Genomic DNA, 17,923 nt, shown 5'->3' on the forward strand with positions numbered 1-17,923 from the left:
CAAGACCACAGAGAAACCCTGTCTCGAAAAACCAAAAAAAAAAAAAAAAAAAAAAAAAAGTTACCAAATCTTTTAATTTAGGTACATGATGTTTCTTTTCATTTGTTAAGACTTGGGTTTTTAGAAGGGTTATATCCATAGAATTTGGATCCTTAAGTTTCTTCAGAGGCATTTTATATTAGAATACAATAAATGAATTTATCAGTTCAGTTATTTTACATATATATATATTTTACATATATGAACAACATTTTTTGGTGGAATTCTATAACCTGTGACTTAAAGTTTGTTTGTTGTACAATTTTTTACATTGAGCTCTCTAGGTTTTTTTTTTTTTAGAAAGAACCAGCATTTTTCTCTTCCTCTCTAATTCTTACACTTTTCTATTCTGATTGCATAGGCCACCATCTCTAACCAGTTCCACATTAGCAGACGCAGTATATATTCTTTCCTCAATTCTAATTTTCCAAGTGGGCCTCTAATGCATCTTCCTTAGAGACACTTTATGTCAAAGACATCTCCAGAAACCCTCATTACCACGAGAAACTGAGATATGCAGACATCATTGCAGAAGCCGACTGACTTAAGGTCACATAGGTGGCAAGTGACAGGGTCCGAGCTTAACCTTGGGACCGTTTGGTTTCAAAGTTCCCAGTCTTTGTACCACTTAGGTATTTCATTACATGGACCAACGTGTCCCCCATTCTTCAACAAGAGCCCCGCATTGCAAGGTATTCTAAGATTTAAGAGTGACCGAGTGGGTGCATGAGAAGGGCTTGGAGAGAGGTGCATGAGCCACAGGTTTGCCTCTTCTGTGCTTTTTCAGCCTTTCTTCTCAGATACACTCTGTATATCCAGAGCTCTTAGGAAATCAGTGGTTTCCTTTCTTAGGAAACAACTTAGGACTACCTCTAAGTAGCGACTGCGTGTTCCCTTTCCTTCCCTGACTTACTGAAAATGTTCTGCCAATCTTAGCCATCCCGGTCCCTAAGAATTTCCCCAAATATCTGCTCCTCTATGTCATGATGTTTTTAACCACATTATAGTGTCCTACAAAAGCTTAGCTGGCAGTCACTGCCCCACAGTCTAACCTGCCAAACTATATTTTATCAGAAATATTAGGATTGATCAAGATGTGGAGGTACAAGTCTATAATCCTAGCACCTGGAAGGCTGAGACAGGAGAATTGCTGCAAGTTTGAGTCTAGCCTGGGCTTACATAGTAATTGCCATTCTAGCCAGGACCCTGTATCAACAAACACACAGCACACACATGCACATACATACATGTGTGCACATTAAATGAGAAAAGGAAGAGCGATTGAATATTTTCCTTGGGAAATATATGTAGGGTTTTGTAGACATTAAAATGGCCCAGAGTTCTGCTCTGCCCCTCTGGCCTCCTTTCAGAGACAAAAGGGTGTCGGTCTCAATGCTGACCCCATTGCCTTTTTCACCCAGTGGTTGAGGTCAGCTGTCAGTGTGGTTGCAACGCTAGGCCCACAGGCTCCATGGTGAGAGAATGGGGCACTGAACAGCACCCTCAGGCTTCTAGCAGTTTCTCCAAACAGACAAATGTCCAGCATATAGGCTGTCTCTCCAAGGGAGAGAAAATAGCCTATTTAGAATCCCAGTTCTCAGGCCTTTTAATAATTTTGATTTCAGTTTGCCTTCTCCCTGTGGAAAGCCCAGTACCTCTCCTCCATATACAGTTCTAGAACTCCACATCCCCTGCTCTTCCCCAGGGAGTTTCTCCCTCGCCCTGGCTGAGCTCCCGCCTGCACTACACCAAAGCTCCTCTCGGCTGTTTTATCTGCAGCTGGGCACAGGGAGGTCTCTCGGTGCAAGCTTGTGTTTGGCTATTGAGGAGAAAAGAATCTGCTGCTGCTGCCAGAGCTGGTTCTGGACAGGAACCTGCTTGATAGGAAAAGTCAGGAGCTCAGAGCAAGGAAGCAGAGCTTCCTGCCACTGGACCAGGAGTTGGGTTTCCTGGTCCTTTGGTCTCAGAGGCCACCCCCTGGGACTTTTCCCAATTGCTTTCAGTGCTGAGCAGAAGGGGCCTGAGTGGTTCTAAGGCTGAGGAGTCAGGAGCGTGAATCTTAAAATCGAGGAAGAGAATGGGGAGGAGGGGGATGTGTCTGTTCCTATCTAGGCATTCATGGATGCTTTAGAGGAAAATGGCTGCCATTGTGGACTTTGACCACCAGGAGCAGAAGCTGAAGTCTTGGTATCCATTCTTCATGACTGTTCGATTGAGGTGTTTTGTAGCTGTCTAGTCTATAGGTTGTAGAGTTGCTGGATTGTGGAGACATTATTAAATCCACAGTTTGTGGATGAGAAACTGAGGCTTAGGCACTGTAGAAGCTTTCGTAGCCAGTTGGCAATACGTAGCTTCTCACTAGTCTCTGTGGTTGAACTTTCTAACCACGCCGTGATGTCTGGTCCGCCCCCCCCCCCCCCCCGGGCACATGTGCATGGCATCCAGGTGTCATACTGTCTAGCAGATGCTGCTGGGCTGGAATATCTGGGATATTCTAGGGGTTAATATCTGAAATCTAGAGGTTGTGGGGACTCCCTGAGGATTGGCTACCTCTTAGACAGGCTGCGAGGCCCTGAAAGTTTGAGTCTCTCCCTCACAACAATGTGGCAGAACAGCTGCCCTAGCCAGAGGATAGTGTTGTACCCTCCTCCTCCGGGGTGTGTGTGTGTCCTGAGAACCGTGAAGGAGAAGCATCATGGGATGAAATGGGGACTCCATGTCTGCCCCTGCTTGACATCGCCCAACCACACACAGATAGTTTGTGATCTCTTAGGCTGCAAGCCTGACTCCAGGGAGCAAATGGGATTGGGCTGCTTCTGGCTAGATTAGAGACTGATTTAGTGTGCATGAATCCCAAGGCCAGCATGTGGGGAGGAAGGGGAGAGAGAAGTCAGTTACCCACAGAGAGACCAGCTGAGATGGGCAGTGTTGGCATGATTCCAGCCTTGAGACCACAGCTTGCAGGTAGAACCGAGGGATGAGCTTGGAGATGTACAGGAATTATCCCAGAGAATAGGACACAGCCCTGGCCAGGTGAGGAGGACAGGAGGCCTCTGCATCCCTGCCCATCAAGATGACTATCTGCTCTACGTAGTGATCAGAAGGAATAGAATTCAAGTACAGCAGAAACATCAAGTCCTTCGTCTCATAACCACATCCCAAGGGCTCAGACGGAACAGAGGGTGTTGTGTAGCTCTTTTCCTGAGTTGAAATCCGTCCCTTTGGGAGGGAGGAGGGTGGTTCCTAAGATCAGGAAGCTTAAGGAAACTTACTGAGCTCAGCAAGTTATGAGTGTTCCCCCCCCTCCCCCAGTTATATATGCATGCGATAAACCCTTGTTGGGGAAGGGAGACTTCCACAGAGCTGCCTGAAAGTTGGGCAGGGAGCTCCAGGGGGGCAGCTTTCATGAGCATCACCCATGCACTTTTAAAGGATGCAGCTTCCTTTGAATCAATTATATTCCTGTAAATAACCGCAATGAACTCACTGGTCACCAAGCTAGATTTGAGTAGACTCTTTGATCTGTTGGTGGCACCCTGTTTGGGATGCAAGTGTACTTGTTCATATCTGCCCAGGAGAAATCACACAACAGACAGCCAAGACTAAGACATTTCTGCCATCCAGAAAGTTCTATTTAAATCTAAACTGTTGTGCTGGTATTTTTTATATTGATTTCATGCTGAAATAATTTTTGCTATATTGAGTTAAATAAGATAATATTAACGCCAACTTCACCTATTTTTACACATGTACACACAAGTACACCCCTAATAGGTAATAGGAAATTGAAAATTACCAGTATACCATATTCCTGTTGATCCCTATTGCCCGTTATACGTGGGTACAGAAGTATACCTTCATTTAGCCATCATTTAATAGCATAACCACTCAATGGTATCTGGTTCTATGATGGCTTGAAAACACTTTACAGTGACAGTGACAGAGGCAGCCCCAGATAACAGCACAAATGCAACTTTGAGGAGAGAAAAGCCAGGTTCAGATATCGGCTGTGTCTGTCTATTAGAGTGGTTCTCAACCTTCCTAAGGCTGCAATCCTTTAATACAGCTCCTCATGCTGCGGTGACCTCTCCCCAACCTTAAAATTATTTCATTGCTACTTCATAACTGTAACTTTGCTACTGTTATGAATCATAATGTAAATCTCTGATCTGCAGGATGTCTGCTATGCGACTCCCAAGGGCTTACAACCCACAGGTTGAAAACTACCACTCAGTTAGCTTGTGAACCTGGGCCATGTACACGGTTTTCTTATTTGAAGAGTATATGCATTGCTAGTTTGGTTACAGAGCACTGTTGGAATGACTTGGGGGTGGTGCATGTGCTATGCCTGGGGGTCCTGGCCCCTTGTCAGCCTCAGTGAACGGCAGCTAAGGTTATCATTAGACCACCAGCAGTCTGGGTACGAGAGTGGTCAGCTTTCCTGGCCTCAGACTCCTCCCCACCTTTTCTGCAGCCTTCAACATCTCTCAGGGCTCCAGCAAGGCTTCAGAGGCACAGCTGGAGGACTTACCTGCTGGTAGCTGCTGGCCCAGGAGGCTCGAAGGGCATCCCAGCCCCCAGAGCACTTGGCCTTGCTCTCCAGGTGAGCCCGTAGTTGTGTTTCCAGCTCCTGGCTGACTTGTTCCAGAGCATGCACCTTGGTCATATATTCCGCTAGACAGCCCCCCATGTTTTCAGCAGCAGTGTGATCCCTTTCTGGGCCTGGAGCAGGCACAGTGGCAAGGCTTGAGCTCCGTAGGCCCTGCAGGAAGACACTGCTGATGCCTAGAGCCCGGCGGGTTACTCGGGCACTGAGGCCACCTATGCACCCACTGGGTGCTGCTCCTACATAGACTCCGGGTGCACGGATGAGGCTACCCACAGCACTGGTCCTAGAGGCTGGAGGGCTCTCAAGGGAGGATGGAGATCGTATCCCCCTGAGGGACCTTCTCTGCCTCTGCAGGGGCATGCTGGAGTTGGCTCCAGCGGCCAAGTCCACTGCCACTCTCCTCTCGCTCATCATTCTCTCTGCCTCTGTGGTGCCCAGCAGGTTTACAGGGTCCAGTGATTTGGTTGCTAGCCCCAGCATCCCCATGGCCTGGTCATGGGCCTCTCTGGAAGCTCCCCTGTCCTTTGTCTACTGCCTTCCACGAGCTTCTGTCATTCATTGAGCTGGAAGGGAACCACCCCACCAGCCTGTGAGAGGCACACATCCATTCTCTGACACTAGGTCATGTGCTCAACCATCTAGATTTTCTGTTGGTGGGGGAGGGTGCTGGAGCAAAGCAGGCTGTGGGAATGAATCATCTAGATTTGCCTTTTATTTTAGACAGGGTCTCTAACTGAGGCTGGCCTCAAAATCCATATGTAGCCAGGATGACCTTGAACTTCTGATCTTCTACCTCTAATTCCTGCGATAGACTCCAGGGTCTCACACATACTAGGTGAATACTCTATATCCCCAGTGCTTGGGTTTGTGTGTTGATGCCGTCGAGAGTGGCAGGCAGGCAATAAACAGTTCTGTTTCACTAGTGAGGAAAACAGGCTTGAGGACCTTAGATGGCATGTGTACTGATCGCCTCCTCTAGATCTCACGACACAAGCCGGGGACTCGGGGGCTTTCCGCAAACCTTCTTATGCTGAGGTAGGGGTGTGTGTGCGGGTGTGTGTACGTCCACACAGGATCAGAGGACGGACATGGATGTGAGCCAGTCATGGAGGAAGGCAGCCCCAGAGACCCAAGGGACACAAAGCAGCCTCCTATCTATCTTCTTCCCTCAGGCCTGGCAGCTCTTCCAGCCCCTCCAACTTCTCTCTCCCTCCTCCTCATGTCTGCCCTCTGACACACTGCTTGTCAGCTGCTGGCCCTCAGCCATGTTTCTTTTCCTCTAGCCCTTGCTGTGCATCTGCCTGATTGCTAACTCTGACACATCAGACGCTCTGGAGCCAGTTTAGCATTGGAACTACTGGGCAGCCATTTGTTAGGCTCTGGTCCCATTCCCACCTCTGTCTCTCCTCTAACAAGACCAGGAAGCAAAGACAACAAAGCAATTTCTGGAAAGCACCCATGGGTGCTACACGTTAGGGTTTGCTGGGCACCCCAGGTTTTAATCCTTGCCCTTGGCAGGCTCCAAGTCACACTTTCCTTCTTGGAGGGCTAACATGTTCGCTCCAGCTTGGGCATGCACTGAGGTTTTAGTGTATTGAAACTAGGCATCCCAGGTCTAGAGATAGACATAGTTCTCGATTCTGTAATGTGAGGATGGAACCCAGGCAAGAGAAGGGAACAGGAGTCAACTTCTGGTAGGTACAGAGTACACCCCAATTCTGAGCACAATTCCATGCTCTATCTCACTGACTTTTCCATCCAGTTTTAGAAGGTAGGAAACTCTCGCGTTGACAAGTACTGCTGTTTGGGTGCACACTATACGATTCCAGAAGTATTATCTCAAAGATACTATTACGCCCCTCTGTGACAAAAGGCCGAGAGCCCATGCCCAGAACACAGCACAGCCGAGAAGGCCTCTCTGCTCTGGAGACTTACATAGGTTGTCTCTAGCACCTGCCAATCGCCAGGGTCACAGGTCCTACTCATCTGCTAGAGCACTCTGTGGACTTTCTGTCCATGGAACTTTCAACCTTCCCCCTTCCACTTCATTCACTTGCGACGATGTAGGAAGCCCTTTGTTAGTTTTGTATGCATATGTGGGGGCCAGAGATCAAATTTAGGGCTGTCCTTGGGGGCATCCACTTTACTTAACAGACCCCGTCTGAAATTGGCCTAACCCACCAATTAGCCTAGACTTGCTGGTCAGTGAGCCCCAGGCATCTGCTTGGCTCTGCCTCCCTAGTGCTGGGAATAGAAGCGTGCGTCAGCACAGCCAGGTATTTTACGTGGGTTCTGGGGATCAAACTTGGATCTTAATGATTGTAAGCACTTTACTGAGGTCCACCTCCCAGGAGATACTTCATTAAATATCAGTGTTGGTTATTTGATTAACTGATTAAGGAGCCAATTGAGTCAAGCAAAGGACAGTAGCTTATAGGCCTTAGCTTACATGGGTGTGGCACTCTTCCTATGAATACCATCTCTGCTACTCCCATGGTGCCCTGGTAACAGCCTCCTAATTCAGGCGGTGCTGCTGAGTCCCATGGAGCTGCATTTCAGTGAGCTCTGGATGAATTGTTTAAGGCTAAAGGAAGGGCTCAAGCTACTGACTGTAAAGGTGTGATGTGGTCCAGGCACTGTTACTGCCCGGGAATGGGAGTGATCAGTGGTTTTGGATACTCTTAGACCCAAAGGCATTTTTATTTCAAATCTACCCAGTCCCCTGGAGAAGGGGACAGGCAAAGGAAGGCATCTCAATGGATCCCAATGTTTGGAAGATCAGAAGAGAGTGAACTCTCCCTTAGAAAACCCACCCTCTTGTTCTAAAAGAGCAGTTTTACCAAATAACTCGGTGGCCCTGTAAACTCATCACAGTTGTGAAATTCAATATAATGTTCAATTAGATAAAAAATTACACATGGAAATAGGATGGTTATGGGTACCATTGAAGGGGAGACTCAAAGGTTATTATAAAAAGAATGCAAAATGTATTAGCAACTTGCTCCTCTGGGTAATAAAATAAGTTTATTTATATATACATGGTAGCTGAATTCTGTGGATACGGAAAAATAAGTCATACATCCACAAATGTATATATAACATATGTATCTTTGATGACATATATTATATATAAATTTTACTTTACAAACAAGTTTTCTCTATACATACTCACACACATTGGCATAGTCAATGCAATAGCTAACAGAAATATTATGATAAGGTTAAGGTCAGACAGCAACACGTGAGAGAGCGAGTCTCGGCACGACATTTAACCTGCTGTGTTTGTGGGGTGAAGTCTTTGAAAAGAGACAAGCAGACTCATGTCCAGTAGGTCCACACAACATTGAGAACACATGTTAATTCTGAAGGCCGCCTTTCTGTCTGAAAGGAGAATGGAGGAGGAGAGGAAGTTGTGGTAAGAAGACCACAGCAACAACACAGACATCGAAATCAACAGTCAATTCAAGTCCCAATCTGACAATAAGAACATCTATATTCAAAATATACTATCAAACTATTTTTCTTTTAAGGGGCATTGAAGAAGTTGGATTTCTAGCCACGGTGGGCTAGGAAGGGAAGAGAGAAAGCGGCTGCCTCCCGCGGTCCCTCTGGGTCTCTGAGAGTCCGCTCCCTATTGGCCACACTGGGTACAGTGTGAGCTGGGAATACAGTTGGACCTGGACCAGGGGAGAAAGAGCTGGGAGGCAGGGGACAGTGAAAGCTGATAGCAAGTTCATGGGCAGGTCTGCAGCGCTTCTGCCCGTAGACAGAATGGCACTTCTCTCGAGCGATTCATTTGGCAATCTTTTTCTTTAAAAATTTAATGGAAAAGGTTAAAAAAAATAGTTCTACATCAACAGGCTTTGTTTATAGACCGGTTTCTCAGGGGGCATAACATCATTGCCTTCAGAGAGCATTACAGAATCTCAATAAATACTTGTCCCTTGAACAGGGAAGATCAAGTGTGGCACAGCCCCAAGGCTGGTCTCTACATCCATCCTCCCAGGAAGAGAGGCATGGGGTCCAGGGCGAGGGGAAGGCATTGGAAAGGGATGCAGGGAAGGGTTTCTAGGGAGCACTTTCTTGCTAAACAAACGCAGTCCCGTTCTAGCAGGGTGGGAGCACTCTGTAGGGTGATATAAGGGGCCTGGAACCCCATGATGCCTTGATGTCTCCCATAGATCCATTAAACTTGACATTCAGAGATGGCACAGTGAGGCTCCAGGGTGGCAAGTTCCCTTCTGTTTCGTACACTTGCCTGTGTCTTCTGCTTTGGCTTCCCAGTTCCTGCCACTAGCATACACACATGGAGACAGGAAATGCAGACATATTGAGTCAAGGGAAGCAGAGCTTCAGGGACGCACAAAGGATCACTCACTTGGCCATCAAGTCATTCAGCTTCCATGGGGGATTGGTCTCTTTCCTTACCTGCCCAGGGCTCCTGGGACCCCTATGTGCCCAGAACAGCCAAGAGAAGCAATCAGTGCAACTGCTTTGCTTAGAAATACCTTTATTTTATAAAGCCATGGGTCATTCTGTAAATTTTTTTTAAACCACACTTGTAAAAAAGATGTTGACAATTCTTAAGAAAAAAAGCTGAAAATGTTTCTTATTAAGTCAGGGTTACACAAAGGTTATATTTATAATATATATATATTTGTATATTTATAATTTAGAGACAAAAAATAGGGAGTGGCAACGCAGAGGCTGCTGCATCTAGATCTCAGAAACTTGATCGGTTCCCACAAACAGTGTTTCCTGGCAGAAGGGGTTCACAAGGACCATCCCAGTGTCTCGATAGTCTCCATTGGCTGGGGAGCGGGGCTCAGAGAGCTGGTCCTGGGGAGAGAGCAAGGAAGATGGTGTGAGCTGGGGATGGAATGAGGGCTGACTGCTCTTCGAGAAATGCACAGATATGGCTGGGTGTGGTAGCACATACAACCCCAGCACTCCAGAGGATTGTAAGTTCAAGGCCAGCCTGAGCTCAACAAATCAGGCAAGTAAGCACACAATAAGAAAATAAACACACATATGCACAGGCACACATGCATGTGTATACCACACACACACACACACACACCCACCCCTTACTGCCTTAGTGAGCAACAGTTGCTGTCCTTGGACTCCAGACTTTACTTCCTGTCTATTCCTCATGAAAATTCACAGCTTCCTCCCCCCTCCCCCCCCCAACTATGGGCACCACCCATACTATACACTTCAGAGTCCCACAGGCCCACCAGTCTTCAGAGCGTACTGTGTAGCAGTGCCCTATGTGGTAAATAAAAACAAAGAAAACTACCTCTCACTCCCTACTCTCAACCTGTCTGCTAAGCCCCAGGGTGGAAAAGCCTTTAAACAGGCCCCCATGCCGCTCCGAAGGGACTTGAGATTGGGAGGCTTCGACAGGGTTTCCATCTCAGCTACCAGGGACTACAAACACTTGTGGGCTACTAATGGCAGTTCCCAGATCCTCAGATATTAACTTAGGGAAAAGACAGACCAGCAAGCACCTGAGTAAATGCCAAACCACCAAAGTCTTAGAATGTTCAGGCCATTTCAAGGCAAGTGAACTCACAGCGCAGCAACAAACCTGTGTATGCTGGCCCGGGCTAGACTTCTCAGGAACAGCTTCATTTATGAAGCCACAGTTTATTCTGTTTATCTTTAAAGACAACAGACAAAAGACAGTTCCTGAGGAGGAGCACTGGCTGCTTTAAATGGGTGGTCGGGAGAAGAGTAAACTGTGTTGTTGAGAAAATGTCTTTTCAGGAGACAGGCATGTCCCTCAAGAGCTGACTGGCCATGTCCCACCAGAAGGGTGCATAGAAGCCTGGCTCTTCTCACCAGAGAAGAGAAGTCCTTTTCTGTGCTCTTGGGCTGAGCTGTGAGGGGTTTGGAGGTTGAAATCTGGCTTGTATTGCGTTACAGTTAATTTAATGGGGCAAGTATGGACCAGTGGTGAACCTGGAGAGATGTATGGGGGGGTACTACATGAAAGGTATTTAGGAAGTAACCAAGACATAAAGGGGGAAGGGGAGCAGGAAGGAAAGGGAGGGAAGGAGGAAAAGGATGAAAAATCAGAAAAGTAGTCAAGCTCCCTTGGGCACTGTGATCCACTATTCTAGCGTGTAGCTAGCTACTTTATCATCAAAGGAGGATGGGAGTCAGGCACAGGTACTTTCTTAGGCAAGGCATGCGGGAGCATCTGGATGGCAGGTGCATGTCTGAGGATGTAGAAAGTAATCATCCTACAGTCTACAGGGCATGGATGGCCCCAGCAGCTTCTATCCTGGCTCCAAGTGACCTATATTTTGACCATACACAGCATAAGTTTTGTGCATTGGAACAGTTCATAGTCTTCTCAGAAATACAGCAGAACCAAGGGAGTAGACTTGAGGGATTGGGGGTGGGGAGCAAGGGCACACTCTGAAGCCAAACCTGGCATACTTCTTGTGTGACTTTCGTGGTGCCTTCTGTTCATGAGACTTCTCCTGGGAGTCCCCTGGCCTGGTGCTGACTTTAGATCAGGAGCCCCAGCTCCCATTCCTCTCAGTCCTACAAGTGGGACACCATGGTGTTCTCCAATTGGAACTTTTCTACAGTATGTTCATGTGTTCTGCTCTTCAGTGGTCATTTCCTCATTTGCAGAGAAAATATAAGAAATTTAAGCCTTTCTCTGATTTTCCACTTACTGTAAGAAAAATGCGCGCTGGCCTCCCACCTAAATGAAGACCCTTCACGAAGCCTGTCTTGCTACCGGCTCTTTGATTATTAGCTTTTATTGAGTAACTACTATGGTAGGCTTTGAACCGAGTAGGGTGAGTCATGGTGGTTTTTTTCATGCATGGTTCATTCATCTATTGTATGTTTGCTGCAGACTACCATGGGCTAGGCCAAGCACAGGTCTAGATGCTCTCTTCCTCCTCCTCCTCCCCTCCCACTCTTTCTCTCCCAACCTGTCATTGTATGTGTGTATGTTTGTGTGTCTCATGCAGCCCAAGATGGCCTTGAACTCCCAAAGTAACAAAGTAGCTTGGACTTCTGCTCTTCCTACCTCTGCCACCCCAGTGCTGGGACCACAGGTGTGCATCACCACACCCAACCTTAGCTCCTTGTTACTGTGCAGAGAGGAGTCACTCGGGAGCTGGGATCCATGGCTAATGGGGTCACGCTTTTGAGAGGTCATCTGGCTCCCATGTGGTGTCTGTGCTCATCTACTGCCAGAGGTGTGAGGGGACGGACAGGTTGCTCTCCTAGCCATCTGCAGCCATCAGCGTGTGAAAGTGGGGGGGGGGGGTTAAGGCCCGGCAAGAGCGCCACATCCAGTCTGGTGTGTTACACAGACACTCGCACAGCGGTGCTCCGAAAGTGGGTTAAAGAGGGCGAGCTGGGTGCTCCCTTTGGCAGCACATAGACTAAAACTGGAACAACACAGAGACGATTAGCATGGCTCCTGTGCAAGAAAAAAAAGGGTGGTCCATGGAGGGAGAGAAGACTGTAGGGACAGTTCACACACACAGACCTGGGAGGGGTGCCACGGAGGAATGAATATCCAGCATGGATGGGTGGAGTTTGCTAAATGAGGAAGAAAGGGGCAGGCATCCTGTGAGGTCAGAAAGTTGACTGCTGGGGTGGTGAGGGCTTGAGAGGGGCTGGTCTCCCTCAGGGCACCTAAAACCTTAATCCTTAAGTGGGGAGCCCAGCTGGGTTTTGAACAAGGAAACAATGTGGCTGTATTCCATTACTGAAGCTCATCCTAGAGGCCCAAGAAGGAGGTGCAGGGTAGGCAAGATACACCGTCACAGCAACTCAGCTCGGCTGCCCCCCATCTCTCTCCAACCATCTCCAAGGCGTCCATCTCCCTTTGTTGGCCTACCTAGCAAAACCCAAACCCTCCCTGAGCCTCTTGGGGATGGGGCTTTCTCCCCTGCGTTTCATCTGTTACTATTCTTAATTTGGTTTGCTTTTGAATGGCACCAAGCTTCATCTCCCAGCCACGACTCAGAATTGGAAGTCCCCCGAGAGCATACATTCATCTTCACCGTCCCCAGAGACTGCTTGCCACAAAACATTTCCTCAGTAAACATTTGTTACTTATTCCCAGACTGACGACCGTTTCCCCAGACTTTGGTGTGCAGAAATTACCCCTGGATCTTGCTTCAGAATCAGATCCCGAGTTCGGTCGGGCTGGAGCAGGAGGAGAAGCTCCTGGCCCACAGAGCATTGCGCCGCTCAGGGCTGAGCAGGTACTCTCTCTGTGGAGAGTGACCGTGGAGGTGTGGGGCTGTTACCTCTGAGGTCTCCAGGGACTGGATCTCCCTTGGGAGCTCCACTGCATGCCTGCTGAAGTAGTCCATGGTGATGGCATTGTTCCAGTAGCTCAGGTTATTCTCAGGGTTGCCCGTCTTCTTCTTCCTCCTCATGCAGCACACTGTCAACAGGACGGCTGTGGAGAGAGTTCCAGTCAGAGAACAGAGTTGGGAGAGTCAAGTGCCTAAGCCCCAGCGGGGTGCAGAGGAGGTGGTACTGTCCTCAGTCACTTAGCGCATTCATTCATTTAAAAGAATAGACTCCTGTATCCCAGGCTGGCCTTGAGCCCACTGTGTAATGAGGATGGCCTTCAATCTCTGATCCTTCTGAGTTCTGAGATCACAGGTCCGTGTCACCATGCCTGCTTTAAGTAGAGCTGGGGACTGAAACCAGGGCTTTGTGCATGTAAGACAAGCCCTCGACAACTGCGCTAGCCTTCACTTACTTAGCTGATTGTTCAACCTCTACCTTTATGTTGAGTGCCTACTGTGTGCTAGAAACTGTTAATAGTCGCCACTGTTTTCCTAAGCATCCATTCTATCGTGTGCTTGCAGAAGAGGCTAGAAAATAACATAGGTAAGACGACCAATCAGGTGGATTCAACACAGATGACTACCCAGTGAAGACAAAATGGCCAAGTGAGAGAGGCTGCTTTAGTCCCGGTGATGGCCTCATAGCAAGGGAACTGGCATCACGGGGAGGAGCTGGCCACATGCAGAATGGGCAGTGTGTTTCAGGATTGGGGATCTGCATGTGCAAAGAAGGGACCAAAGTGTGGACAGTCCAGGTGTGTGTGAGAAAGAGCAACATGGCAGGGAGTGTGTGGGGAGGTAGAGGAGAAGCCAGGGCAGGGTTGAGAGGTGTACCTCCGGGCTTGGGGCAGGGAGGCTGCGTGCATTTGGTGGACATTTGTGGTTGCTGCAATGCTGTAGTGTGTCAAGCAAGGGCTTTGTTCATCTGGTGGAGAGCTCCCCAGCACCTGCCGCAAAGACCAGCGTGCCTGTTCAGGGCCCCACTCTTTGGGAAGACAGCAGCCGAAGCAGGAGAATGACAGATGCATTAGCCAACCCCCAGGCTCATTTAAAAAGATGTGTACTGCAGTCATATAGGTTTACATTTCAGGGACATTATCGATATTGATTGAGGTCCAAAGGAAAGCTTAAAGCAAAGAGTCAATGTGAAGAGCCCATACTTTTTAGATAGAACAGTAGTTATTTTATTGATAGGCTTAAGAGCACATCTGGATGTGAGGGCTCTAAAGTTTCTGGTCTTTAACACCTGGGTTTCTGCCTGAGGTTGACACCAGGGCTCACCCTGCTGAGGGGACAGCAGCACAGCTCTTCTCAGGCTGCCCTCACACCGTGTGACATGTGACCCTTGTCTCTTCAGTCTCTGAGACAAGAGTCCTGGAGGAAGGCATGTGCATGGGCTTTGTTGATGAACCAGGTGCAAACAGTGGCTCTGGTACGGCCCCAAGGAGCACCTGAGGTTGAAGAGGTGGGGTGCCTTGTCCAGACTCACACAGCAGAATGGTGGTATGTCATGGGGGGACAGCTAGGGAGTGGGTAAGTGTGTACTGCCTAGGTTCACCAGCACCAGAACCTTCCACAGTGAAGGGGAAGAGTCAGGCCTGTATGTACCTGACCGACATCCTGAAGGTGCCTGGCACCTCAGTGTCTGGGAATGGGGACTCAGGCTGCTCTGTTCAGAGGCCAGCACCAGGGGGCAGCAGAGGGCCAGCTCCCTTGGAAAGTCCAGGGGTTTGAGCGATGTAGCCTGAGCACACTGTCAGGATGCCGGGCAGCTGCAGAAGCTGGCGCATATGTGAGCCGAGATCTCAGAGCCCAGGCTCCAGGAACATTCTGCCACTTTCCTCCCCACCACTGGCCCTCTGGAGATCATCTCTAAACAAGGTCAGGAGGCAGCCTCCATTTCCATTTTGTTGCATCTGCTTTGAACAGAAGGACTTCCTTCCCATTTGCTAGGCCGGCCTCTAAAGCGGCTTGAGAGCACATGGAGGGGACTTCCGAATAGGCTCATGGGGATTTCAGACACTGGCTGGCATCAGATTGTTCGAGTTTTGTGGATCTGTCTTTCCTCTGAATCCTTCTGAAACCCTTTCTTCACTGCTTGAAAGAAGGGGCAGAGGTGCTTCAAAGCCCAATGTGGAAACAGAACAGTTAGGCCACCTTTTCATTCTGCTGGGAGACACCATGGTCTGAAGAACACAGCTGGCTGTCACAGGTCCCTCCCCCCCTTCCTATTACCTTTATCCCCTCATAGCCCAGTCTCTGCCTCTGAAGCATCAAGGAGGAAGCAGTCAGGGCAATTCACGCTAGTAAAGCCAACTCCCTACAGAAATAGGAACATTCAGAAGCGAGGACAGAGGTTTTCTCAGCTCTGTAGAAGCTGGAGCCCAGGGGGAAGTGGGGAGCTGGCAGGGACAAACAGCCACTTTTCTCTTGCCGGCCTATGAGGACATCTGACATCACATCACACACTTCAGTGCCACAGTCTGCAAATAGGGGACATTGTCCTCAAAAGTCACGTCTCTGAGGAAGGGGGATATCCGTGCCTTGGACCCACAGATATGCAAGCAAGATCAAAGTGGTAGAGATGGACTTAGAGACTCTCAGTCCTGGGGCGAGAGGGATGTGGGATTTTAGAACCCAACATTAACACAATGTTCACAAACTTGAGTAAGTCCCTCGACCTCTTGACCTCTGTGCAGTTCACATGCACCTCCTGCATGCAGCAGAATTCTGCCCAGTATCTGGTGATTTTTTTTTCTCTGTTATTCTTAGTCTGAAAGCAGGGAGTCAAAATCCAGAGAGATGAACTTCCCAAGGCCATGCTGCCGAGCTGGCTGAGCATGCTCACTGCTGTTGTGGAATTATCACTTGAAGGTGTGTTACATTTGTTTATGCTGTGGAGCATTTGTTTAATGATGCAACGATGTGTTGCATTCTTTCATGTTGCATTTGTTTAGCTCTGTGAAGCTGTGTTACTTTGCTTGCCTAAAACACCTGATTGTCTAATAAAGAGCTGAACAGTCAATAGCCAGGCAGGAGAGAAAAACAAGTGGGACTGGCAGGCAGGGAGGAAAAATGAGAAATCTGGGAAGAGGAGATCACGGAAGCAAGAAAAGGAGAGGAGGACACCAGGACCAGGCAGCCATTGACACAGCCAGCCACAGAGTAAGAAGGAAAGAAAGGTAGATAGAATAGAGAGGGATAAAAGCCCAGAGGCAAAAGGTAGACGGGATAATTTAAGAAAAGCTAGCAAGAAATAAGCCAAGTTAAGGCTGGGCATTTATAAGTAATAATGTTTCCTCTGAGTATTTATTTGGGAGCTGGGTGGAGGGCCCCCTCAAAGAGTAAAGAGTAGAAACAACCAACTACACATTGCTGTGTCTAGGATGCCAGACCGCGGCTGCCTCTGAAGCCTGTCTGTGCAAAGTGCAGCAATCCTGTCTGTGGGAGGTGTGGTGGGCTCTGTTTCTCACAAACCTTCTACAGGAGAGCTGTAGACAGACTGCTGGCTCCAGGAGTCAGGGGCTCAAGGCTAATACTCTAGCTCTGCTTGGAACTTTGAGTTCAGTGGTCTGTCCTTTCATCCAAGAGAGGAAAGTAGAGCCGGGACTTAAGGAGTCTAATATGCACTCAGCATTATGGAGTTTACAGGCTTCTTCAACCCACGTCGTCACTGTGTGAGAAAGGCATGGCACGGGAAGAGTAACTGAAGGCCCCTGAAGTTAACGTTGACCGAGACCACACACCTTGAACCTGGTTTTGGTAAACTTCAAGTAGATGCTTATTGTCTGTCTAAACACTAGAGAAACACACAGTGTGGCCTTAGAAGCCCTTTGTAAGCTACACAGTGAACACAGGGTGTGAGCCATGTATTCATTTAGCCAAAGAACCAACGGCTTCATGTCTCCAAAGGCGACAGACACCGAGACTCTACAGGGAATGAGTGGGGCTCCTCGGTCCTGCAATTCTAGAACAGCCCGAGAGTGAAGCAAGCTCTCTTGGCTTCCCCAGGAACATTCTGGGACAAGGAAGAAGAGTCACTGGTATAAAGTTTGAGCCCTGGGTACTGGGTTCCCATGACATGACCTTGTGGGTGATAAGCCGTGGTAATCCAAGCCCACAGGTCCCCCAGGAGACCCAACCTTTTCGAATACCTGCTGAATTGCCAGCTGTTGGGCCTGTTGGAACATGTACTATACATCCTCAGGAGACGAGAACAGCTACCCCTCCACACTGCCATTTCTTGAGCATCTTCCCCACCAGACTCTCAAGTGCATGGCCCAGATTTTCATGGGGCCTGGAGGTAGCATTACAAGTGTGGAAAAGCCCTGCCCACATTCTACTGCCCCTCCAGATTCACCGCCATCCCGGTGCCCAGGCCACGCTTACCAGATGCCTGCATCATGACTGACTGGCGGGGGTAGCAGAGCATGCTCAGTCCCTTAGGGTCCCTCTACAGCTCCAGGCCTCCCATTGGCCCAGGAGAAACACTCTCAAATGGTCCAGCCTCATTATTTCCCATCTTTTTCCAAGGTAGGAGGCCTGCATTGCTGCGTATGGTTTGTCTTGCTTACTCCAGCTCTTCCTGGGTATTTTATAGTTGTGCTGCCTTGCAAGCCTGATTCCATCTTGGTGCCTCCCTCTTAAAGGAACCTGAACAAATGCAGTAGACACCTCTTTCAACCTACGTTCTGGTGCTTTCTCTTCTCTTGGATAAGTCCACAGCAAAGAGGTAAGAGCCGGGTGTGTGGGCAGGTGTGTTTGATTCCACAAGCCATTTTTAGGGCTGCAGGGCACTCCATAAAGTACTTGAGTGGCTGCAGACGGGGACTGGGATGGGTTTCAGCTCCCGTGCCCTGGATATAAGCCCGTAAGCCCAAGGAAACTTGTGGCTTAGTGTCTGGCTCCTTATCCTGACAGTGGGAACTGGGTG

At 48.7% G+C, this 17,923-nt stretch overlaps 2 protein-coding genes and 1 non-coding gene across 7 annotated transcripts in view; 1 reads left to right on the plus strand and 2 right to left on the minus strand.

Annotated features, from left to right (window-relative positions):
- Positions 1-5,059, minus strand: part of Bfsp2 (beaded filament structural protein 2) — a 57,114-nt gene extending 52,055 nt beyond the window's left edge. Inside the window, exon 1 of the mRNA XM_057768707.1 lies at positions 4,571-5,059. Within this exon, the coding sequence (XP_057624690.1) occupies positions 4,571-5,059 (489 nt within the window). The remainder of the gene's footprint in view (positions 1-4,570) is intronic.
- Positions 5,060-7,653: 2,594 nt separating this feature from the next.
- The window catches only part of Tmem108 (transmembrane protein 108), a 275,455-nt gene continuing 265,185 nt past the window's right edge, over positions 7,654-17,923 (minus strand). For all 5 annotated transcript variants that reach the window (XM_057766265.1, XM_057766262.1, XM_057766264.1 and 2 more), the window contains 2 exons: positions 12,940-13,094; positions 7,654-9,487 (listed from right to left, as the gene is read on the minus strand). In XM_057766265.1, coding sequence (XP_057622248.1) covers positions 9,365-9,487; positions 12,940-13,094 — 278 coding nt within the window. In that variant the 3' untranslated portion in view covers positions 7,654-9,364. The remainder of the gene's footprint in view (positions 9,488-12,939; positions 13,095-17,923) is intronic.
- LOC130874070 (U6 spliceosomal RNA) lies at positions 12,040-12,148 on the plus strand. Its single transcript, XR_009057109.1, has one exon. It is a non-coding gene; the product is annotated as a U6 spliceosomal RNA (small nuclear RNA).

Source organism: Chionomys nivalis, chromosome 4, assembly GCF_950005125.1.
Source record: "Chionomys nivalis chromosome 4, mChiNiv1.1, whole genome shotgun sequence".
Classification (NCBI taxonomy): domain Eukaryota; kingdom Metazoa; phylum Chordata; class Mammalia; order Rodentia; family Cricetidae; genus Chionomys; species Chionomys nivalis.